General features: G+C 41.3%; 1 protein-coding gene across 2 annotated transcripts; it reads right to left on the bottom strand.

The window, feature by feature from the left end:
• Positions 1-252: 252 nt before the first annotated feature.
• LOC138793397 (P2Y purinoceptor 2-like) lies at positions 253-23812 on the bottom strand. Of its 2 annotated transcripts, XM_069971961.1 has the most exons (3): positions 23681-23812; positions 18448-18544; positions 253-2827 (listed from the first exon to the last, which is right to left on the bottom strand). In XM_069971961.1, exon 3 carries the CDS (start codon positions 2802-2804, stop codon positions 1746-1748), a length of 1059 nt encoding a protein of 352 aa, XP_069828062.1. In that variant the 5' UTR covers positions 2805-2827; positions 18448-18544; positions 23681-23812; the 3' UTR covers positions 253-1745. The 2 variants fall into 2 exon arrangements, with proteins under 2 accessions (XP_069828062.1, XP_069828061.1); XM_069971960.1 differs by lacking the exon at positions 18448-18544.
• Positions 23813-27576: the final 3764 nt, after the last annotated feature.

The following is a 27576-nucleotide window of genomic DNA, read 5'->3' as shown; positions in this document are numbered from 1 at the left end:
GCATGATTTTCTGTCATGCCCAACCACTATCTGACACAGGCGACGCGTTACAGCACTGGGTCCCCTCTCCAATTGAAAGGAGTCCAATCTGCTGTTAAACCTCGCCTAGGTGCCATCGTCCACCTATGAAATGAAGCAATTGTAAAGCAGAAATAAGACACAGACAAGTTTTATACAGGTACATATCATATAGAGGAGAGTGTTAGCGAAACAGAAAAATGTCTACAATTTGTACAAGTTATGAACAGAAAGTTCTAGAAAACAGCAAAATCCACTTTATTGTATACTACATGTTGGGTTGTAATAGAATAATTCAATAGTGTCTGCTAGTAAGTAGTATAGTACATGCTATATTTACAGAGTAGCTGCGGGTATACAGAATAATGACATAAAACCTTCCGCCACGGTTATCTGTGGACCAATTATGAGCCAAATCTAGGCTTATATAAAATACAGTATATGATGACAGTATATGTACATTGCCTATACGCTACTTTCATAGTCCACTATTGTGGGACCAATAGGGTAATGTTTTTCTTGAGTAGAGACATGTACACAGTTATAGGACACTGGGAATTCTGGGAAGAAGGATATGGAAAGCTGATCTGTAGACGCCTTTTGAAGGTATCCTTTTCTTCAAGTCAATGTCATAGCCTATGATCCTCAAATTCCCAGTGGAGCATGAATAGCCCATAATTTGAAGCCAGCCAGCACCCTGAAACAGCTGTCTACACATGGCCTCGTCTTCTAAATAGTTGCCTGGCTTGGCTTAAGTCCCCAGTCATGTTGTAAGGCTTCTAAACCGACTTGTAGTGAAAACCACCTCCAGCAGGTGGCATCGGAGAGCTATTTTGTATATTTTTTTAACCACCTCTCAATAATTTCAGTGCATTTACAGCCGCCCATTTGGCAGCTTTAGAAACCTACACCAGCTTTGAGCTGGACACGATCATGCTTTTGAGCAATTTTTTTTTATTTTATTTCTAAGTACACTATATAGCCCTATGTCTTTCACATGTGCCATAAGGAGGAGACATAAATTTGTCTAGCTTTTCATACGCTAAAACTTCTTCAGCCATTGAGGGCCTTAATTCGACAACTTTGATAACAAAGGTAAACAATGTTCTACCTGCTCCACTGACCCGGATGTGTGACTATAAACAATAGCCATGACTAGGGCATGGAGCTTACACTTAAGTTTTGGAATCATATTCCAGATTTGTATTTTTCTAATGATACTTGGATCTGTAGTTTAGGTGTAAGTTGTCCTGGTTCCAGAACCAGAACCCTGCTTTGTGCTGACTCCAAAACTTGTCTATAGATAGAGGTTACCTAAGTCATAGGTATCTACCTATAGGTGGCACTGGAGAGCCTGTCCTCAGTCATGTGGATGAGAACTATTTTTCATTCCTCAAGACAAAATATAAAGTTCAGACAGACTTCGGTCAAGTTCAACTACTCCAACTCGCATCAGGTTTTTCTGCTAATAACCTAAAAAACACAAGACCATCACATTCAATTACTTTCACAAAGTAAGTTCCCTTATGGAGGACATAATCAGTCATGTCCAATCACTTTCGACAAACGGATCCATCATTCCCAATCACTTATTCCAGGAGACAATGATAGTCCTGAACATTGACATCTAATATGGCCTCCTTGGGCAAGACTGTTCCATGAACTGATGGAACTAAGCCAAGGATTTCTCCTCAAAGTGTAAGGTCTTCATCAGGTAGTCTATGGAGTCACATTCTGGTGATTAATGTCGGACATGGACTGGAGGTCGAGACATTGTCACCCGCATTTCCATTCGTAACGGTACTCCAATTATTTTCTTGTACATAACTTGTAAATTTTTTTTTTATTTTTGTGAGTCCATTTCTGGAAGCAATACTTCTTCGAACAGTTTGACCGGCCAAAAAGTACAAGATTGGGTCAAAGCAGCTGTTGGCGCTGGCCAGTGGCCTCATGACTTTGTAGGCTAAGTTAATGGCATTAAGGGTATCACAGTCCAGGTCTAGCTTTCTAAAGTAATAATAAAGGGTCCGGTTCACATGAAAGGGTAAAAAGCAAATGGTAAAGACGAACGATACAATAATGATCATTTTTATGGACTTCACCTTGGAACTGGAGGTCTCTGGAGAAGCTGCCGATGGCCTTAGAAGAGTTCGGACCATCATGATGTAGCACACAATAATAATAACGAATGGGACACAGAAGAGTAAGGCCAAGTTCACTGAGCTGTATACCACAAAATCATCAAATAAATCTGCGCTAGATGTGTCGTGACAAATTGTGTTATCCCCATTGGCGCTGGTGGTCACAAAGTACAATATAGGAGACTGGAAGGCCACTACTACCACCCAGACAATGACGGACACAATCCGGGCATTTCGAATTTTTAGCCAACCCAGTGACTTCATAGGGTAACAGATGCCAAGGAATCGGTGAACACTGATACAAAGCAGGAAGAAGATGCTACAGTACAAGTTGGTGTAGAATAAAAATTTGACAATCTTGCACAAAGCCACTCCAAACGGCCAGTTGTCACCTTGAGAGTAATAGTATACCAGGAGGGGTAGAGAGATGACGTACAACGTGTCCGAGATGGCTAAGTTGAACATGTAGGTGGTGGACGCATTCCAAGGTTTGATCCGGAAAAGAAACATGTAAAGAGACAAAACGTTGAGTACGAGGCCGATGCAGAACACAATCCCGTAAGACACCGGCAGCAGGACATACTTGAAATCCTCATCGAATTTACACCTGTAGGTAGAATTTTCTTGTATGTCGGAATTATTCATGGTTCTTTCAAGTGCTTGCTCTTCTACAATAAAAAGAAAAATGAAGGATGAGTTTAAATAAAGACGTAATATAACAGAAAACAAGTAAATAATAAAATTATTAGGCATCACGATTGATTGTCAAAGTCCTATCAAAATTGGAGGCCTTGGCCAACAATTGTCTAATAAGTATTTTTCTTTCCCCTGTAATTTGCCTTCATGGAAGGGGCACATTAATAATTGGCGAGCCAGTCAACTTTGCGAGGGCCAAGTGTGTATTACTCAGCAGATGTTGTTTTATTATGAAGGGGCATGCTTGATTCTTTTGTTTTCTAAGGAGATAAGGCGCCATTGTCTTAATGGAGCCTAATGGAACTCCTTCCAACCCTATAGGCTTGATGGAGATAGCCAAGTTCTATGTTTGTTATAGTCATGAGACCCCTTTTATTCTACCAGGGGAACACAGGACCCCCATTCTTGTGATCCATGTCTATACATGGGACTAGGAGCCCTGTGATAGATCTCTGACAGCTCTCAGAATTTCACAACTTTACAACTGAACACAAATTTCACAACTTTACAAGTCGAGAAGAACTCTACTCAGATAACAGAGCTTTTACTACAGTAAAACAATATTTTTCTAACCTATATCTCTGCACAAAACCTGATGACATCAGGATCTCGCTATCAGATGTGGCAGAGATAAGAAGTGAACTCCGAGACTATACGGGCCCTTTACTGCCACATGTATGGGACCATTATCCTTATGGAAAATCTTAGTGGGGGTATTCATTAACAGGGTTGCTTGACATTATATAAGAGACCCTCTCCCTAGTAATTTATGGAAGATTTAGGATTGGTCAGTCATCAACCGAAAAAGTCAAAAAGAGGCCTCTGTCCCTTTAGCTCTTAAAGGGTATGTCCACTTTCTTTTTACTTACATTTTTTTTGTTTGATGTCCCTATACTGTACAGATGTAATGTACTAGACTAGGGTCAGCCGTGACTAATACACATGCTTCTCAGGAACTGCTCCTTCATTGTCCAGATTATTGAACGAAATACACAACCAAACCCAGGAAATGTCAGATACAAGTGGATTCCCAAGGTGTCTGTAGCGTCACCACTTCCTTCGCTGTTTATTTCGATCTTATAATGGACTCAGTTTCCTGTTTTCGGGCTGAAGTTTATAAGCTGTTGTAGTTACTGGCTGGAAAGGAACCCAATATCTTTGGTTGGGGTATACTTTTCTTGTATCTTATCTAAATCTGACAATTTCATATGATTGAACCCCCCATCCCCAGTTCCACCAATTCTACATAATAGCATATAAGCACAAACCAGAGTGCCTTAATGGTAGTGCCAACCATGATGCTCAAATAATAGTGACATCTACAGTACCTTCATAAAAGTGTCAGCCAGTGCCCTCCTAACAGTGCCAGCCACAGAGACCCCATAACAGTGCCAGCCACAGGGTCCTCATAACAGTGCCACCATAGTGTCCTTATAACAACGCCCACATAATAGTAATACCCACAGCCCCCATAACAGTGATAGTCACAGTGTACTCCTACGGTCACATCCCATGTCCAGTCTTTGATCCTTTGTTCAGGACAGATTCTCATCCTCTGGACTTTACGCGGCGATCCCCAATGACTGATCAGAGATCCGAGATCCTACACATACGAAGGATCGGGAGGTTTATTAGAAAGCTGTAGACGTTTTCTTTCTAGACTGATTTTTTACCTAAAAAGCTGACGCCTGGGCCTGCCCTATACAGAGACAGTGTCAGATGTTCCAGAATGTTCATCAGCGGGAGGAATTCAGGGACAGCTGCGTGCGATTGTAGAGGGATTACACAAACCAGCGACCAGGACCGGGGCGGCTGCTACACGGTGACTCGCTGGTGCTGCTGGTGCCTAATGCTCGCTAACTTTCCACCATTCACATGAAACTTTATAGCCATATAATCACCCCGGGCTCACATCTGTTCCTCCGCACACAAATAAATAATTCAGCAGATGTCTATTCCTCTCCTGTTTACAAAGGCGGGAGACTTGTGTTGACCATATGCGATAAAACTCTGGGTGATCCCGGACGTGCCCCATTTTTTATTTTTTTAACACCTTAAGAAAACTCATATACACAGTCCTCCAGACACCTACGCAGCCCTGGATAACGCTAAGATGGTGATGATGTTTCTTCTCTTCCTCTATCCAAGAATCATGTGGAAACCAAGAGCAAACTGCTGTTGACTGATCTTTTCAATGTACCAATTATTGTACCATAGTCCATTTTACACATTTTATCTTCTTCTATGCACCAAAACAACAATGCAAACCCCATAAACCACCTTGTGATGCAGATACTCTGCTTGTAAAATGAGATCCCAATCTGGCAAGACCTTGTCCTTGACCCGTCCTGCAGGCATGAGCGCAGTTATGCGAGGTATTCGGCTTGTAAATGCAAGTACAATGGCCGATGGGGAGGTGGCGATGCCCAGATCAGGTCTACGTAACCAATATATTCACCTACAGACCCACACAGGCTCCTATTTTTGTACTTTTTAACGACACACATAAGGGGGAATTTTATCAAACAGGTGTAAAGTATGATGGGCTTAGTTGCTCCTAGCAACCAATCAGATTACACCTTTCATTGAATCTGTGAGGAATGAAAAGTGGAATCTAATTGGTTGCTAGGGGCAACTAAGACAATTCTACTTTAGAAGGTTTTATTTTTACGCCATTTGCCCTGTGATAAAACGGACATGTTATCTATGTTCCTCAAGTCAGTACGATAAGGATTAACAATAAATAAATGTGTTTATTCTGATGCCTACAATAGGGGAGATTTATCAAACATTGTGCAGAGGGATAGTGAGGATGTTGCCCATAGCAACCAATCAGAACGCTTCTTTAATTTTTAAAAAGGCCTTTGTAAACTGAAAGCTGAAATCTCATTGGTTGCTATGGGCAACTGCTCCACTGTTCATCTGCACAATGGGGAGATTTATCAAACATGGTGTAAAGTGAAACTGGCTCAGTTGCCCCTAGCAACCAATCAGATTCCACCTTTCATTTTCCAAAGAGTCTGTGAGGAATGAAAGGTGGAATCTGATTGGTTGCTAGGGGCAACTGAACCAGTTTCACTTTACACCATGTTTGATAAATCTCCCCCAAGTTTGTTAAATGTCCCCAATTGATTTAATTTTTTCGTCTATGGGGCTAAGTGAGGCATTATGTTTTGCGCCATGATCAGTAGATTTTTATCGGTAGCTTTCTTGCAGATAAGAGACTTTTTGATCACTTAATATTTACATTTTTCTGAATGTCATGTGACCAAAAGATCATTTTGCACTTACGGGAGATTAGGAATGGAATAACATAATAGTTCAGGTGATTCTGCACACAGCGATAGCAAATATGTTAAGATATATATATTTTTTACTTAAACTTTTAATATTTATTTATTTACACTAATTTGCAGTCCCTCCAGGGGACTCCTATGAGCAATACCATGATTGCTCATAGGGATCAATGCCGTACATATGCACTGCATTGATTTATGTAATCTGTGTTCTATTGCTAGGGGCTGCTGAAGGCAGATCACTGAGCTGAGACCAGCATCAAAGGCTAGTAAGAATAACAGATCAGCCAGCTTCCCGCCATCATATTGCGGATAGCCAATCCCCCCAACTAGACCTCCACTGAAGACTTTTTGACTGCATTTCTGACAGCAACATTTAAATTGTTAAATGGCCGATCTGTGTCATGTAAAGATATTATTGAACTGAACCTCATATTTAAAGAAACTTAAATGAATAAATAAAAAAAATGCAAAAATAGTCCTGACCCCTATCACAACTCAAAACAAAAACATCACAAAAACCATAAAAAGACCCAGTACACCCAATAAAAACTAAACATAAGGAGTATAAAAAAGTCATATACAGTTTGTAGAAATAGGAGTAAAGGCCACATTAGACGGCTGTGACTGCTTAGAAAGTAAGCACTGGTTTTATTGATTGGTTTTCGTTTACTAAGCCTATAAACGTGCGGCCAGGTCTGCAGAAATGATTGCCGCACATCCCCTATAACACAAGGAGTTATTTAATACTGTTTAAAGGGGTACTCTGGAGAAAATCTTTTCCTTTTCAACTGGTTTCAGAAAGTTATATTGATTTGTAATTAACTCCTATTTAAAAATCTCAAGTCTTCCGATACTTATCAGCTGCTGTTTGTCCTGCAGGAAGTGGTATATTCTTTCCAATCTGACACAGTGCTCTCTGCTGCCACCTTTGTCCATGTCAGGAACTGTCCAGAGGAGGAGAGGTTTTCTATGGGGATTTGTTGCTGCTCTGGACAGTTCCTGACATGGACAGAGGTGGCAGCAGAGAGCACTGTGTCAGACTGGAGAGAATACACTACTTCCTGCAGGACATACAGCAGCTGTTAAGTACTGGTTGATTTTAGATTTTTAAATAGAAGTAAATTATAAATCTATATAACTTTATAAAATTAGTCGGAGTACCCCTTTAAACATGTCAGTATTGAGCGATCAGCCATGTTTGCAAGTTCATCAGTTGGTCGCTGTCGCTATTACACGGGGGGATAATGGTAATGACCATACACCTTATACTTTTTTTGTCCGTACCTACTGCTCACTGGGGGTTCGGCTGATAGTATGAGGTGTATGGGGCACTCCCAACTGCCCAACCCCTTTATTCTGGGAGAGATAAGTCACAGCTCGGGCCCCCTGGCAGTGGCTTTGTTTGGTCATTAGTTATTAAAGTTGTATGGCCTCCTTTAGTCCAGTTCCTTGGTGTAAGCCCATCGTTAAGTGATCATGTAGTCGAACTAAGGATCAGCTGACGGCTCGTTAAAGCAAAGGGGCGATGGTCTGTGCAGCCCTGGCCTAACGATTACCGAGCCATGTTATGGGCTTAGTAACCGATCACCGATCAATAAGATCAGCACATAAAGTCTCAACGGCTAAACCTACCAAACGATCTGTCCATGAGGTGAATAAAAACCAAGAGTGAATAATAACAAAGGTAAAAGGTCAAGCGAATAAAATCTAAATCTATGTACAGATGTATTCCATAAGACAATAAAATCTAGAGTATATAGAGTTACACCCGCGGGGGCCGTTTGGGGTATATCACGTACACTCATCAAACCAATATTAGTCCTTATAGTATAATCCAATAAGGCGACTTAAAAGGGTAAAGGGTAAATACAATAAACTAGATAAAGATCAGCTCATATACCAGGTGTAAAAGAAACAGCCAACATATACATACTATGTTGAACTTAAAGGGGTACTCAGGGTGCAGATTTTTTTTTTAAATATCAACTTACAGATTTGTAAATTACTTCTATTAAAAAAAAAATCTCCAGTCTTCTTTTACTTATCAGCTGCTGTATGTCCTGCAGGAAGTGGTGTATTCTTTCCAGTCTGACACAGTGCTCTTTGCTGCCACCTCTGTCCATGTCAGGAACTGTCCAGAGCAGGAGAGGTTTTCTATGGGGATTTTCTGCTGATAGGTACTGGAAGACTGGAGATTTTTTTTTAAATAGAAGTAAATTACAATATACTGTAAACACACAATAAGTATAGAAGAGATTAGTTTGATCATTGAGCTTTTACATTTGAGGTTAATCCAGTAAGTGTTAGTGGAGTCTGGAGGAAATAAGACAGAAAAAATAAGAAGTCACCGGCTTTAACATTACAAATGAGCCATTAAGCTAAGCATATTACCTATGGGGCCACATGAAGTACCATGAACATCCATTGCGTATCAATTATTTAACGTTGCTGAAAGCTTTTATTTTTCCCAGACTACACTAACACTTACTGGACTAACCTCAAATATAAAATAGAAATGATGACACTAACCTCCTCTATACTAAGTGTGGCCAAACGGACTGAATAAACAAACATTTACAACATAAAAATTATGAGAATGAAGAGTGATTACAGCATGGAGCCTTGTGCTGAACAATGCCACAGGTGGAGGAGAAGGCAGTGAATACAGCAGAAGCTGCAAACTTGGTATATGGAGAGATAGTCTGATGTGTAGAGCATGGTCTGCAGCAGTAAACAGGACAGAAAAGCTATGATGGAGCTTAGGGAAAGCAATGCATTCTGGGAAAGTAGGAAGTGGTGACAGTATATGGTAGGGGAGAGGATTACATACAAACAAATGTGATTTGTGAACTAAGGCGAGAAGGTAAGCAATACAATATGACTTTGGAGTACCCCTTTAAGTCTTAAGGTGACCAACCAAAAAATATACAAAAATAATTGTGATTGCAACCGGAATCTACATGGACGTATAGGGTTAATGGCAATGACCTCAGCATCAACCAAATAACAACGTACACAGCAAGCGTCAATGTCATCCAGGTATAAAAACATCCCTGGTATGGCCCCGGTGGTGTCTGGAGATGGCTGCGGGCTGCTGGCGTGAGAGAAGATATATTAATAGCCAAGTCTAAGACTTCTGGAGAATAATGATAGAATTATCGAAATTCCGTCCTGAATGAAATGTCGCCATCAGGACGCCATGTGTGTAATTAGAGAGAGTGGAGGGGGGGGGGGTGAGAACCCGCCATAGGGCAGTGAGACCCGCCATGTTCTCATGTGACATTAGGACTTCACAAGCTACTTGGGTGCAAGAAACAGGACTGGGGGGGGGGGGGGGGGGGGGGGTGACTTATTTACAGTTAAAGGAGTATTCCCATCCGACAAAGTGATCCATAGGATGGGGGCCACTAGCTTATCACAGGGGATCTGACCACTGGGGTACCCTGACATTAGAATGAATGGGAGACTGGGGTCCCGTACTGAGATCATGGGGGGAAGCTCCAATAGAGGATGAATGGAGCTCCATTCTAATGCGAGACTGGGGTCCCCATTCTCAAGATCATTCATAGAGAAGACAAGGAGCTCCATTCAGATGAAAGACTGGGCAGGGCACCAGTGTTTGACCTTTAACCTCTAACGCTCCAAGCACTAGTCGAGTGTGTGGGTAAGTGGCCCCATTCACACCACGTTTGGCTGTATGCTCAGAATACCATAGAGAGACATGAGTACGCTATGCCTGGTCTATGGTAGTTATGGTAATCCCCGACCCCTGGGGCCCCTAACAGTGCCCTTGACCCTATGACTTAAGTGTTGACTCCAATTGTTGTTACTTTAAAGCAACCCAGGAGTCGCTAACCCAGATTTTTCCACTATACGTCAGCAGTCATGAGGATTGAACCACATACAGATCACCTCTTACCTCACAGTCTCACTTTACTTCCTTTTATCTTATTCCCCGTTTTCTCCCCAGTCTCTTTCCCTCACCGTCTCTTCTTCGTATTTTCTTTTTCCTCCTCTCACCCTATACTCTTACCCGATATCATAGCTGTGTACTTAGTTTCCTATTTAATCGACAAGGTGACATAAGGAACACAACGTCACCGCACTATTGTTCCATCTTCCCCTGATCAGGACAATTGCGACATAGAACAAAGTTTCATCCTATATGCCTCACTTAAAGGAATAGTTCACCCCCAAAAAACATTCTTTCAAATCAACTGGTGCCAAAGATTTGTAATTTACTTCTATTACCAAATCTCCAGTCTTCCAGTACTTATCAGCTGCTTTATGTCCTGCAGGAAGTGGCGTACTCTTCCCAGTCTGACACAGTGCTCTCTGCTGCCACCTCTGTCCATGTCAGGAACTGTCCAGAGTAGCAGCAAATCCTCATAGAAAGCCTCTCCTGCCCTCTGGACTGGGGAGAATACACCTCTTCCTGCAGGACATACAGCAGCTGATAAGTACTGAAAGACTGAAGATCCTTCATAGAAGTAAATTACAAACCTCTGGCACTTTATTGCATCAGTTGATTTGAAAGAATGTTTTTTTTGGGTGAACAACCCCTTTAACTTCCGTCATTGGCCCGAGAAGCATTGGAGCATCCCCTTGGGCTGTATCATTTCATGTCATCATCACAAGCCCAATAGCTCCCCCTACTGACCGCTGTTAACCCTAGGCAATGTCATCACTGGCTGGCGACCGGAACTTTCCTCCATTTGTTCTACAGATGTGATGGAGGATGTAGCCCACCTTCATAAACTAGTAGCCAGTGTGGTATCCATTTCCTGGTACTGTGCATGGTCAGGGGTCCTAAAGGGGTCTTACTCCACTGTCCACCACCTCTAGACAAACCACACTATGACTGGTCCATGTTCCATAGACTTACCAACAACAGCAGCAGCTCTGTTACAGTGTGATAGGATATAGCGGCACTATCTGTAGGTGGCAATGTATATAGACTCCCGCCGTCTTCCTACACCTTCTCAGACTGTTTACATAGCTGACAAGTCATCGATCTCCTACAAGCAAATGGAGTTCACGGTCAATCTGAACGAAAAACCATAAAACGGTCTGTGCAGATTAGGGGGCGGCCATAGTCAGCCGACATGTCTGTTCCGGGTGAGGACACGTCTGGAGAGCTTTACATTGTGGATTTACTGTAAGAGCCCACGTGACTGGAGACAATGGCGTCACCGCCAACACAAATATTGTGACTGAACCGATCAGGAACGGCCATTCCCATCTTAGACGGGTCGCAGATCTTCATGTACTTTATCTAATATTGTAGGGAGATGAGGTCGATAAACTAAAGGAAGGTGTATGGGGGCAGTTCTCGCTCATACGGTTTTGGGGGGGCACTTATTGTTCCATATAATTAGGAAATCCTGATCAATCAGTCCTCAACGTCAATGATTTCCTATAAGAAGGTCACCGGACTAGAGCAAGCGGCTGGGCCTCTATGGCGGCCCCTCACTGTTCAGGTTCTTGTTGCTCTATTCACACAAATAGACGTAATAACCACAACAAAAAGATATTCCACAACAGAGACAGCGCCGCATGACACCGGGGAGGACGCGGCAACACATGTGATGTCATGTGACGGTATGAGGTCAAACAACCATGTCTATCCGCATACTATTACTTATCCAGATATATATATGTATATATTTATATATATTCCAAAGCTGCACTCACTATTCTGCTGGTGGGGTCACTGTGTACATACATTACTGATCCTGAGTTACATCCTGTATTATACCCCAGAGCTGCACTCACTATTCTGCTGGTGGGGTCACTGTATACATACATTACTGATCCTGAGTTACATCCTGTATTATACCCCAGAGCTGCACTCACTATTCTGCTGGTGGGGTCACTGTGTACATACATTACTGATCCTGAGTTACATCCTGTATTATACCCCAGAGCTGCACTCACCATTCTGCCCTGATTGCTGTATATCCTGTGGGTACATGCTATGTATAGTAGATGTATAGTACCGCCCTGTGTTGAGCCCTGGTGTCCTGCGTTCACATTTCCACTGATATCAATGAGAAAGTAAACAGTGAATGATACATTATATACAGCAGAGTATATAGACAAGGAGCTGATACTACAGCCAGACACAATACATGCAGCCTGATCACTGCGCCCCTGAGCAAATATACTAAAGATAACTCCAGTCTGCTCCACCTTCCCTTACATGTCTGGAGCAGAAAAATCCACTTATTTCTGCCTTTCTGTGAGTGATTGATGGGACGTCAGGCAACATACCATATATACAGTATATATATATATATATATATATATATATATATATATATATATATCAAAAAAGCACGAAAATATATTTAAAAAAACAATGTCACGTCTGCAGGACTTCTCCTGTGCTGCACCCATTCTGCAGAAGTCACTGCCCCAGGCTTTATCCTGTTTATGGCCCATACTATAGTATATAGCCTGTATACCGGTCACTCCATCCTGTGCTCAGTTACCCATGATACATCACTCAGTCTTATATCAGTGTTAGCTCTATGTGATAACACATTATACGTGAACGGGCCCCTTTAAGAGAATAATTTTAGGGGAAGTTTGTAATTCTCAGGGCTCAAAGAACAATGTCCCCTCCGCAGGACGAAGAGGAAGTGATACCTGATCCACAATACTGGATGTGGGAACAAGGGGTTTAATTCTGACTGTGTACAGTATCATAAAGGATGTATTCATCTCAGAGGAAGAATAGAGAGGTCTCCTATACAGCCGATTAGTGAGAACCAGAAGGAGAAGGAAGGGAGGGAATAGATAGCGGATAGATACAGTATCATCACACATATCATATCATGCTGTGAGAGAGAGAGAGAGAATGAATAGATAGACAGCCTGCCGGCACAGAGAGGCCTAACTACTATATGGGGGCACAAAGTTACCTAACTACTATATGGGGGCACAAAGTTACCTAACTACTATATGGGGGCACAAAGTTACCTAACTACTATATGGGGGCACAGAGGTACCTAACTACTATATGGATGGAGCAAAGAATATAAAATGTCCTCTGACAGATTCTGCAGAGATGGAAAAGAAAAAGTAAAGTGAGATAAGACGCCCCCTGTAGTCACTGGATATAAGTCCCTGCCATCATGTGTATGGTCTGTGGAGCCTGTGTAGAACTGGTATCTACCAATATATGGTGACTGTTTAGGGGGATAGTGGTCTCAGTATAGGGTTTATTCACCTATGGGGGTGAGGTCATTGTGTGGCGGTATTATTGTAGTGGGGATCACTAAGGCTTTATCTCCCTAGAGCCCAGAGAATGCAGCCGGCCCTGGACGCTCTCATTTGCTTGGCCACCAATATCGTGTCGCAGCCCTACAGACACTTATCACCTGTCCTGTGCAGCCGTGTTATGTTTTCATTATAGGATAATCCCTTTAAGACCTGACTTCTAATTTTAACCAGTCTCTCATCGTCCTCCCGTCGCCTGGGGTCACTGTACGGTATAGCAGAGCCGATGTGTGACATAAACTGTTCCTTGTCTGCTCAGTAAATTCCATCAGGAGATCAGATAGTCAGAGGGCGAGCAGTGACGTCTGGTGGGTGACGTCCGGCTGTCCCTCCGGTCACTGACCTTCCTGGATGGCAGAGTCACACAGGACCGCACTCTTCTCACCTGATCTACAGGATCTCTGGGAAATTCCTCTAATCTAAAATGACCAGTGATGTTCTGCGTTTTATGTAAAAAAAAAAAATGGATTAAAAACAGATGTAAAAACGGGCAAAAAACAATGGATCAAAAAACACATCCAAATGCACCTGTTTTTTTTTGTTGTTTTAACCGCACACCACGGTTTTGTGTATACTAAAAAAAGGATGTATTTTGATCCGTTTTTTTATAATGGAAGTCAGTGGAAAAATGGATGCACACAAATGCACCTGTTTTTTCGTCCTTTTTTTTTTTTTTGCAAAAAAAAAAAACGATGAGAAAAACAGACTGCAAAAACGTTTTTGCACCAGCCTTAAAGGAAAAGAATGAGTATTTCCTAACACCAACACAGTGATCCTGGTCTCAGCATGCCAGCCCAGTGATGGTGCCCGCTCCCTCCCGGAGAGACACCACATGTCATCCAGGACACGTGGCCTCAGAGCGCTGTCAGCAAAGCCATTACATGCAGAGGATATGGCGGTATTATACTTGTCGTTACTTGTCCTCAGGAATGTATGACGGGTAATAAAAGCTCCAGAGAGTAAAGTCCTGAGAGACCAGAGATCTCCTGTTCCTGTGCTCACAATGGGGACAGGGCTGATTCTCTTATACAGCCCCTTGAAATCTCTGTTTAGAGGGGGGTCCCCTCTTATACATAGCAAAGCTCTCATATAAAGAAGTCCTGCACTCCTATGTACTATGTAATGTCAGTTATTGGACAGAGTTCTGCAACTTTGTAACTTTTTTGCCTTCTTCAGGATCTCTGCTTGCTGTTGGTGAATGGAACCACTCATTACATCTACATGCAGGGCACCTACAGTATACAGAGTGACCCCTGACACTGGTGACCCCTGACATTGGTGGATCCAGTGTAATCTTGTACATTCTGCTCGTCCTGATACATTGTATCACACAGGGACAGGAGGGAGAGTTCACATTCTGGCAGAAGTAGTCACTGTGAGTTATATAGAAGCCTGGGAAGTAGAACATGGCCACATCTCAGGGAACTAGGCCGATAGAAGGATCACTCAGCTTTACCAGATGTCTGAAGGCTAATGTCATGGAGGAGTATGAGAGCCAATCAGGCGCTGGGAAAAGCTGAGTGATACTTAAGTGATACTTAAAAAAAAAAAAGAAGTAAAGGGGTATGCCAGATAATTTTTTCCCCAAATCAATTTTTATCAGAAAGTTATATAGATTATTAATAGAGTGAACCTATTAAATGAGTGAACCTGGAGCAGCTGGAGTCGATCCGAACCAGAACTTTCGGCATGTGATTAGCGGTGGCTGCTGAAGTTGGATAAAGCCCTAAGGCTATGTGGAAATCATGGATATAGTCATTGGCTGTATCCATGTTTTCCAGACAACCTTAGAGCTTTATCCAAGTTCAGCAGCCCCAGCTAATCAAATGCCGAATGTTCGCTCATCTCTAATTGTTAATTATTTCTATTTAAAAATCTCCAGACTTCCTGTACTTATCAGCTGCTGCTTGTCCTGCAGTAGGTGGTGTATTCTTTCCAGTCTGACACAGTGCTCTCTGCTGCCACCTCTGTCCATGTCAGGAACTGTCCAGAGCAGGAGAGGTTTTCTTTGGGGAGTTGCTGCTGCTCTGGACAGTTCCTGACATGGACAGAGGTGGCAGCAGAGAGCACTGTGTCAGACTGGAAAGAATACACCACTTCCTCCAGGGCATACAGCAGCTGATAAGTACTGGAAGACTGAAGATTTTTTAATAGAAGTAATTTACACATCTGTATAACTTTCTGACACCAGTTGATTTGAGGAAACAAAAAATATATATCCAGAGTACCCCTTTAAGACATGTAAAAACGTGTGATCTCCTGGGTCTGGCTGCTTACCATGCTTAGAGCTAGCTGCATAGCGGAGAGAGTGGTCTGATCAAAACCTTTCAGGTGTCAAAAGTTTTTTAAAGTGACAGTAACACATTTAAGATGGCTTTTAAGTGGAGTAATAATACTCATTAACCTGGGTGACTCTCGCACTCCGATCCACAGATCATAAAGTTGCTTGATTTAAGGTGGAAATGTTCCATCACCCCGAGGCTGACGTCTCCTTTAAATTGGACGTAATTGGCAAATTACCCTTCATAAACCCATTATATCGTTGCTCTGTGACGGTAATTTATAATTACCGCCGCTTCCTATCTGCGCAGGAGGTAATCTCCGCTTCTTGTCCTTAGACATCCGTTCCAGAATCCCATTAACCATAAGGGCTGACAGGTGTGCGGTGCGGCCACCAATGGGTGTGATAGGTAAATGGGGCTCTTATCGATAAGCCTGGCACTGGGGTGTAGGCAACAGATGGTAGAGACAGAGCTATGAGCGAGGAGGATGCAGCTGGCTGATGTCACTGAGATAGAGGAGGAAGGCATTAAAGGTGATCAGCGTCGCCATTAGAGGGAACCTGTCACATTGTCCGATCTGTGATCAGCATGTTATAGAGCAGAACGAGCCGAGCAGATTGATATATATATATGTGGGGAACATTTAAGCAGAACTAGAAATTTATTCATTGAAACCTTTCTGGCCTTAAGAGTCCAGTGGGCGGTGCTATGGTAATCCCTGGACTCCTAACAGGAAGAGGTTTCAATGAAAAAGTACAAGTTTTACTGAAACTTTTCCCACAAATATATATATATATATCAATCTGTTCAGCTGATCCTGATCTATAACATGCTAGCTGCGCTATATACAAGATAGGTTCCCTTTAAAGCCGTACATTGATAGCTACAATAATCCAATGGGGAAGCACTATGTCTCCCAGCATGCCTCACAATATTTCAGTTGAATTTTCTAATTAGTGCTGTTTGACCTCCAGGCCCCATAAAGGGGTTGTTCACCAAAAATAAAAATAAAAATCAACTGGTGCCAGAAAGTGCCAAAGATGTGTAATTTAATTCTATAAAAAAAAAACCTCTTAAACCTTCCAGTACTTTTCAGATGCTGTATGTCCTGCAGGAGGTAGTCTGGGGAGAAATTTTCTATGGGGATTTGCTGCTGCTCTGGGCAATTCCTGACACAGACAGAGGTGGCAGCAGAGAGCACTGTGTCAGACTGGAAAGAGTACACCACTTCCTGCAGGACATACAGCAGCTGATAAGTACTGGAAGACTGGAGATTTTTTTTAATAGAAGTAAATTACAAATATCTGGCACAGTTGATTGGAAAGAAAAACATTTTTGGTGAACAACCCCTTTAAGGGAATAGGGGGACAATAAGGGGACGAGCAAACCCTTGACCTCTTGTTGTGAGCAGTTAGGAGGGCCCGTACATCTACAATATGGAGCCCCTCTTCTCTGGTTAAACTGAGCAGATCAGAAGCAGGAAAAGGCCCCATGTCCCATACGTCCCATTCATCTGCTGACTCATTAGTACGGCACTCTCCATCTCTACTACTCCCACAGCTGGGAGGATAGTGTATAAAACACATGTTGGGGGTTGGAAGTCTGAGGTCGGTTCCATCACACGGGTTGTTCTGGAGAAATCATTTACTTTCAATGTTTTCCCAGCTTGAGTTTTTTTTTTTTACTTTTTATTGGATGTAAGATGAAACATCTACTAAGTCTTAACCCTAAGAAACACTGTATTATGTCTAGTGCTGCTCCTCAGGGGCGGGGCATAATACAGGAAAGAGAACTCCTTATATCATGCTCCGCCTCTGCAGATCCCAAATTTAGTATGACCACATTTTTTGGGTTGGGTATGATGGGTTATAACGTAGAACTCCAGTGCTCGATAACACCCTGTCCTGTTCTAGACTTAAAAGCTTTAATATATAAATAATATAATTTTTTTTGGATTTAGGATTTATTTACTGTAATGCATTGTGGGCAATGTAGTTTTTTTTCCTTTATATTTACGGTACAGCAAAGCTCCCATCTATGTATCAGTGTACATACACAAAATGAGCAGGGAGGAAAAAAGCAACCTGAGATCTAACAGAAAGCCAGCAGAAGTATGAATACAGCTCTGGAAGTGGCTGAAACATGATTAATCACTATAATATGTAGGTTTAGACTGAATAACATTGGGAAAGGAAGGTGAGACATTCCCTCAGACCTCAGACGTACCGCAAGTTTTACCGAGCAAAATAAATCACAACAAAATAAAATAATCCGCCTCACTGTACACAATAGTCAGCGGCGGTTTATACTCACTAATCCCGACTAAGTAAAGCAAAAAAAAACCTCTTCCCACAAGAGCGGAGTGAATTATTTTGGCTGCACATTCCAGGAGGATGAATCACGAAAACTCATCTCAGTCATTAGATACAGAGCTGAGGAAATTATAGTCAGTGTGATCCATGGCAGTGGTCCAGCTGGAAGCAGTGCATTGTGGGTGTCTCCCTGCACCCCACCCCTTGTAATTGTAATGTCCTTGGGAGGGGGACTGGAAGGTCAGACAATCCTTAAAACATTGTTGGGAATGAGCTGGGTCATAGCACCCTCAACAAAAAAAAAACACGCCATAGCAGCTACATAAATGTAACCGCTATACTGCATACCCCTTTAAAATCAGTAAAAAAAATTAAAAAAAATTGGAGTATTGAGATAAAGTGACATCCTCCTCACCTTTAAGGAGTCTGTAGTCCTGGTTCCCTGTAAGTGTTCTGAAACCTCCTCAGTCACTGTTATACTTGACATTTAAGAAGGGAGGAGGGGGATGCAGCTGCAGAAAGAAGCAGTAAGAGGTATCTAATTGGCTGAGCACAGCATTAGCATCACATAGGTAACCCCAGCCCTCATGTAGCAGTAGTGTTATCTAATATACATCCGCAGTGCCGCAGGGGGGTTATTTCTGTACGGTGTGAGAAAGGTAAAAAGAACAATCACATAGGAGAATGCAGAGCGGAACTTGATAAACCGGTGTCCCTGCTCTCCCTCACTACCAAACAGCTAATGTTACTGCAGGTCACTGGGGACGCTATGTATCTTCATAATTCGTCACTAAATATATCCGCAACAAGAAATTCTCCCATCATCCAGAAAAGAGCAAACAGTCGTCATACAGAAGTCATCACTAACTGAAACAACGGCCACTGGTAACAACAGGAGACTAAAAATAGATATAGTATAGTACATAGGGGGTAGTAATATAGTAGTTATATTCCTGTATATAGGAGCAGTATTATAGTAGTTATATTCCTGTATATAGGAGCAGTATTATAGTAGTTATATTCTTGTATATAGGAGCAGTATTATAGTAGTTATACTCCTGTATATAGGGGGCAGTATTATAGTAGTTATATTCTTGTATATAGGAGCAGTATTATAGTAGTTATATTCTTGTATATAGGAGCAATATTATAGTGGTTATATTCTTGTATATAGGAGCAGTATTATAGTAGTTATATTCCTGTATATAGGAGCAGTATTATAGTAGTTATATTCTTGTATATAGGAGCAATATTATAGTGGTTATATTCTTGTATATAGGAGCAATATTATAGTGGTTATATTCTTGTATATAGGAGCAGTATTATAGTAGTTATAAAAGGAGCCATGGAAAGGAAGGGGGAAGGTGCTGTTCAGGTGCGTTCTGGTAGCAACAATTGTTTCGCTCTCACTGACGCTCCATCCCACCCGGACGAATCGCCAGTGAGCGCAAAACAATTGTTACTATTGCTATTGAGTGCTATTATAGTAGTTATATTCTTGTACATAAAGAGCTATATCTAGTATGTATTCATCTCCTTTTCTTCTTTCGTTACACAGTACAATACTCAGTGGTAAGTATTAGTGATTTAGGATCGTATTAGATATCAGATAGCATAAGATGACAGCTGGTATGTGCGTTCATCTCCAGCTATACCTGCCCTGATTGTTCTGCATATAGTAACTATGTACACTATAGTTATGTTACACAGCCTGTAAGACATGAGAGCTGATGGAGGAGCTGTATGTGCTGCCTACAAGTGATGATCAGCTGATCAGTGACTGACTGCTTATTCATCCTCTGGTCACTGGGCCGGTTACATTGGGCAATAATTCAGCCATTGGTCACTTATCGCCTGTGTAAAGAGCCTAAACTGACTGTCATATTAATCTATGGAGGGATAAAGAAGCCAATGAGAGTTGCTCAGAAGTCCCATTAGAGAAACCAGGGATTCTCTAATTTTTATGGACAATATTTGGGTCATTTTGAGATGAAAAGAAATAGTCAGAGAAACATAGATCGATGCTAAGGGAGATCAGTGACATCACCGCAGCGGGTTCACATCCCTCTAGGAGGCGCCAATGATTAAATGTCAACTACACCGAGTCATCAACCAAAGATAGATGGATGGGTACGGAAGAGAGAGATGATAGATGATAGATGATAGATAGGAGATAGATAGATAGATAGATAGATAGATAGATAGATAGATAGATAGATAGGTAGGAGATAGATAGATAGGAGATAGATAGATAGATAGATAGGAGATAGATAGGAGATAGATAGATAGGAGAGACATAGATAGATAGATAGATAGATAGATAGATAGATAGATAGGAGATAGATAGGAGATAGATAGATAGGAGATAGATAGAAGATAGATAGATAGATAGATAGATAGATAGATAGATAGATAGATAGATAGATAGATAGATAGACAGGAGATAGATAGATAGATAGATAGATAGATAGATAGATAGATAGAAGATAGATAGATAGATAGATAGATAGATAGATAGATAGATAGATAGACAGGAGATAGATAGATAGATAGATAGATAGGAGATGGATAGATAGGAGATAGATAGATAGATAGATAGATAGATAGATAGATAGATAGATAGATAGATAGATAGGAGATAGATAGGAGATAGATAGATAGATAGATAGGAGATAGATAGATAGATAGATAGATAGATAGATAGATAGATAGATAGATAGGAGATAGATAGGAGATAGATAGATAGATAGATAGATAGATAGATAGATAGATAGATTGATAGATAGGAGATAGATAGATAGATAATAGATAGATAGGAGATAGATAGATAGATAGATAGATAGATAGATAGATAGATAGATAGATAGGAGATAGATAGATAGATAGATAGATAGGAGATAGATAGGAGATAGATAGATAGGTAGATAGATAGATAATAGATAGATAGATAGGAGATAGATAGATAGGAGATAGATAGATAGATAGATAGATAGATAGATAGATGATAGATAGATAGATAGATAGATAGATAGATAGATAGATAGATAGATTGATAGGAGATAGATAGATAGATAGGAGATAGATAGATAGATAGATAGATAGATAGATAGATAGATAGAAGATAGATAGGAGATAAAAGATTGTATAAATGTACTGTAATGTTATATATATATATATTCCTTGGATTATCCAGTATTCTCAATGACCCCCGGTGGCTCCAGTAGTTACAGTAACAGGAGGTGACACTATATACAGAGCAGCAGGTGATATTCATGGAGGACACAGCAGGATATATTATGTATACAGCGGCCATTGTGCCCGTACATCTTCCCCAGGTTTGGGATTACCATACTGATCTCCACCATTCACATTATATTGTCCCCAAACAAACATTGTCCCCAGTTTGCAGCCACTTGTTGTTATGCCGTCCACAGGATGAGCGATAGCATTGTACAGGTATATGCTGGTTTATGTGTACAAAACCCTAAGAGTGCGGGTGCTGGGGTCACTTCCCCATGCAGGTCATCTATTATTGTGCGGTTCAGTCAGTGTCTTGTCATCAATTGGTTATTTAAAGTCGCCTTTTACCACAATACAAGTTATATACTGTACACCTCTACATAAGTCCTGCCAATAACAATATATAAAACCGCCATTCTGTACATAAATAATACTACGCTACAATTGCCATGTGATACTGCTGTACTGTACATGCACAATATTACTATGCAACGTCCACCTGACAATGTACCATACATAAATTATTCTACAAAACTGCCATACTTTACATAAATAATGGCACAAGTAAGGCACAAATGACACAGATGCCACCCCGAACATAAAAACACCATTGTAGAATGTAATCCCCCTGTTATACGCTGGATACTTTATCATTACTATTACTATAAAATGTCCACATAATGCTGCCAAACAGTTCATAAATATTATAACTATAGAAAGCACATAACACAACGATATTGCACATACATAATAGTGCTATACACTGACACTGCCATCCTGTACGTAAATAATAGCGCTATACTATGTCCATATAATCCTAATATATTGTACATAAATTATACTACTATACAATGCACACATAACAAAACTATACTCTATAAAATTAAAAAATAATAGTGGTATACAGTGCCCACATAACACATCACAACAATACTGTACATAAATAATAGCACTATACAACACACATAACACAACAATACTGTATATGAATATTAGTGTTATACAATGCTTTAATAACACAACTATGCTGTACATAAATAACACCCCTAGACAATATCCACAAACCACAACTATACTGTACATAAATAATACTGCTATATAATGCTGGCATGGCACTGTTATCCTATACATGAAAATATAATTGTGAAATTTCCATTTTTTGCTGTTATATGGTTCATAAAACATAATAGTGCAATACTGTACATATACTTATACCACTATATCATACCCATATAATACTGCCATACTGTACACGTACATATAATATACCACTATATCATACCCATATAATACTGCCATACTGTACATATACATATATTATATCACTATATCATACCCATATAATACTGCCATACTGTACATATACATATATTATATCACTATATCATACCCATATAATACTGCCATACTGTACATATACATATATTATACCACTATATCATACCGATGTAATACTGCCATACTGTACATATACATATATTATACCACTATATCATACCCATATAATACTGCCATACTGTACATATACATATATTATATCACTATATCATACCCATATAATCCTGCCATACTGTACACGTACATATAATATACCACTATATCATACCCATATAATACTGTCATACTGTACATAAACATATATTATACCACTATATCATACCCATATAATACTGCCATACTGTATAAAAATCATACTAATTTACAATGCCAGGGTAATACTGCCATACTGTACATATTATACAATACAATGTATAAAATGCCCAAATACCACCGCCATGCAGTTCATAATACTGTCATATACTGTGCCCATTACATTATTATACAGTGATGTAAAAGTACTATATAGTGTCCATGTAATAACACAGTTAGAAAGTGGGGAGGGAATAAAGAGGGGATAGGGGGGGGTCCTAAGATGCAAGTGCAAACCCCTAAACCCTGAGCATTCGCCCGTATAGTCCATGGTACAGTCCTTGGTCGCCTTTTCCCACAGTTGTAGAGTGTAAGCTCACGTGAACACTATTTCCTGAATGTCTCACATTGATCTCATACAAGGTGTATAAAGGCGCAGACAGAGATTTACTCCCAGTAAACCGCTAAATCCTCTGACCCTTCACCCGGGAAATGGTTACGACTCACCGAGTGGACTACAAGTCTCAGCAAGTCCTGCCCATACAGTTTATAATCAGATTATGGCGCAAATTTTGGGGTTCATAAATAAAAAAACGTCAGTAAAGTGTAAATGTGGCTTCATGTCACTATAGAGCGGTAGAAGACATACACACCTGACAGTCACTGACTTCTTAAAGGAGCTGAAAAAAATCCAAAGCATGTCATAACAATAAAAGACGGGCACACACCTCCAGCCTATGCTCTATGAGACCCCCCAATACACACAGGGCACAGGTTACCTTAGTTTGGGACTCTCTGCACAGACCTCAGCAGTCTACATGTCTTCCCTGAGAAATGTGACTGAGCCCTGGATACAAAGTCTAGAGGAGAAGCCCAGACTGACAGCTCATGGCCGGCCCAGGCTCGTCCCCCTCCACTCACTGGGGCTGAATAACTACTAGTAATATGCTGTGGGTGGGAGGAAAGAAGCTGGGAGTGACTGGGTGAGACTCACTAATAACCGGGCAGGCAACAAACGTGCACAGCGCTGAGTATACTAACATCACAAACAGCTCACAGATAGGTAGCCGGGGGCAAAGTTATCCAAAACCAAAGTTACAAACTCATGTCATTTCAAGATAACACTAACATGCTCACACGCTTCACTACAGGATGACAAGAAAATACTATAAGATTAATGAGGGAAACGTGGTGTTATATTCCAATAGTTATATATTAAGCATTTAGTACAACCGATAAGTATAATAATATAACTACTATAATGCTGCTCCTATATACAAGAATATAACTACTATAATACTGCCCCTATATACAAGAATATAACTACTATAATACTGCCCCTATATACAGGAATATAACTACTATAATACTGCTCCCTATATACAAGAATATAACTACTATAATACTGCTCCTATATACAAGAATATAACTACTATAATACTGCTCCTATATACAAGAATGTAACTACTATAATACTGCTACTATATACAGGAATATAACTACTATAATACTGCCCCTATATACAAGAATATAAGTACTATAATACTGCTCCTATATACAATAATATAACTACTATAATACTACTCCTATATACAGGTATATAACTACTATAATACTGCCCCTATATACAGGAATATAACTACTATAATACTGCTCCTATATACAGGAATATAACTACTATAATACTGCTCTTATATACAGGAATATAACTACTATAATACTGCCCCCTATATACAGGAATATAACTACTATAATACTGCCCCCTATATACAGGAATATAACTACTATTATACTGCTCCTATATACAAGAATATAACTACTATAATACTGATCCCTATGTAAAAGAATGTAACTACAGAACTGGGCTACAGAGACCTGCAGTACCATGTACAACCACTAGAGGTGTATATTTGGTGTAGCATGTGGCTTTTACTTCCAGGAAAAAGATGCAGAACAATAGAAATGTAATTTACTGGACAAAGGGAAGAAAATAAACAAAGGTCAGTGATAAAGTTGTCACCTCTTCCTCATTGTGATTGTTTGAACATTTACCTATCTATGGGCTGTGACCCCTCAGGCTAATTACATTAAAGGGATTGGGACTTGTATTGATAGGGAAAGTCTGGGACAGGTAACCTCAGACAAAGCATTTATTGTTACACAGTTTTGACACCAGTCAAATGACCCCACTGACTTTGGAGTTTTTTTGGATTCAAACTTCAACTTCAAAAACTTTGGTCAACTGGCCCCTTTAAATCTTTGCACTTAATTATGATGTCATCGTCTCAATTCGCCAAAATATTTTGGTGCTCTAGGCAGATAAAGCAAATGGTAATCCCCCCACCCACAGCAAAAATAATACCATCAAATATCATATATATATATATTATTTTACCAAATCCAATATACCAACCAAAACCAAAATTACAAATAATACCAGTATACATAATACTGCCACACAGTGACATAATAAAACCACCATATTGTTACTGGAAAGAAATCAGTACATCAGGCCCAACCTCACCAATAATACCACTGCACAAGGTAAAAATAGTACCGCCAGAGCATGACCACATAGCATAACAACATGGTATCCCTGTAATGTTACTAAACAAGACACCCTATACAATACCATATAGCAGTGGATACATTGGATCCAGTGCCCCACTGTAGGTAGTTATGTGCCACCAATAGGTAGATATGTGCCACTAGTAAGTAGAGATGTACCACCAGTAGGTAGAGATGTACCACCAGTAGGTAGAGATGTACCACAAGTAGGTAGATATGTGCCACCAGTAGGTAGACATGTGCCACCAGTAGGTAGACATGTGCCACCAGTAGGTAGAGATGTACCACCAGTAGGTAGAGATGTAACACCAGTAGGCAGAGATGTACCACAAGTAGGTAGATATGTGCCACCAGTAGGTAGACATGTGCCACCAGTAGGTAGATATGTACCATCAGTAGGTAGATATGTGCCACCAGTAGGTAGATATGTACCATCAGTAGGTAGTTATGTACCACCAGTAGGTAGATATGTGCACATGTGCCACCAGTAGGTAGATATGTACCACCAGTAGATAGTTATGTGCCACCAGTAGGTAGACATGTGCCACTAGTAGGTAGTTATGTGCCACCAGTAGGTAGATATGTGCCACCAGTAGGTAGATATGTGCCACCAGTAGGTAGTTATGTGCCACCAGTAGGTAGATATGTGTCACCAGTAGGTAGATGGATGGCACCAGTAGGTATTTATGTGCCACCAGTAAGTAGTTATGTGCCACCAGTAGCTAGATATGTGTCACCAGTAGGTAGTTATGTGCCACCAGTAGGTAGAAATGTACCACCAGTAGGTAGATATGTGTCACCAGTAGGTGGATGGATGACACTAGTAGGTAGATATGTGCCACCAGTAGGTATATATGTGTCACCAGTAGGTATATATGTGTCACCAGTAGGTAGATATATGTCACCAGTAGGCAGACAGATACATTGGGTGCCCGGGAAGGTTAGAGCGAAGGTCCCGTCCCCGCCAGATGTACAGGAGGGGAGGGGGAGGGGTAAGAGCGGCGCCCCATAGAAACGAATGGGGAAAATCTCCACACTGCACACACAGGTGATATAATTAGTGCTGAAGCTGACCAGCAGAAACGGCAGTTGGAAGCCTTAGCAATCAATAGGATTACTTTTTTCATTTTCACAGGGAGCTGGAATCTGATTGGTTGCTAGGGCCAGATGCCTCACAAGATCCACAGAAATAAATACAGTAAGGTTGCCTTCACACCTACCGGATCCGCAGCGGATTTTACACTGCGAATTCACAGCGAAATCTGCTGCGGATCCAGTGTCATTCAACCCTATGACACTACACTACATACTTGCAGCGAGATTGACATCCCGCTGTGAGTATGTAAATTAACCCCCTTGGCGGCCGGAGCATAACTTACACTGACAGAGGCCGCCATCATCCCGCCCGCACAGACCGCTGTTAGATCGTGCAGGCTCCCTCCAGTGTGTTCAGCGCTGTGCTGCTGCTGCTGGGCACGGCTCTCTCCTCACGGCTCTGGACGCTGCACACACCGCTCCAGTTTACTTTCGGGGGGACGTCCAGAGCCGTGAGGAGAGAGTCGTGCCCAGCAGCAGCACAGCGCTGAACACACTGGAGGGGAGCCTGCACCATCTAACAGTGGCCTGTGCGGGCGGGATGATGGCGGCCTCTGTCAGTGTAAGTTACGCTCCGGCTGCCAAGGGGTTTAATTTACATACTCGCAGCGGGATGTCAATCCTGCTGTGAGTATGTAGTATCATAGGGTATAATGACACTGGATCCGCAGCGGATTTCACTACGAATTCGCAACGTCAAATCCGCTGCGGATCTGGTAGGTGTGAAGGCACCCTAACAGTGTACAGTGTATATACAGTGTATACAGTAAGGGGCTTACCTGCTGGGTGGTGGTGTTGGGGAATGTATACAGTAAGGGAGTGTTAGGGAATGTATACAGCATGGGGGCTACCTGGGGGGGGGGAGGATACAGCATGGGGGCTACTTGAAGGGGGGAGTGTATACAGCATGGGGGCTACCTGGGGGGGGGATACAGCATGGGGGCTACTTGAAGGGGGGAGTGTATACAGCATGGGGGCTACCTGCAGGGTGGGAGTATATACAGTATGGGGG

Source organism: Dendropsophus ebraccatus, chromosome 5 (assembly GCF_027789765.1).
Source record: "Dendropsophus ebraccatus isolate aDenEbr1 chromosome 5, aDenEbr1.pat, whole genome shotgun sequence".
Lineage (NCBI taxonomy): Eukaryota > Metazoa > Chordata > Amphibia > Anura > Hylidae > Dendropsophus > Dendropsophus ebraccatus.
This window is presented reverse-complemented; position numbering and strand designations above follow the sequence as displayed.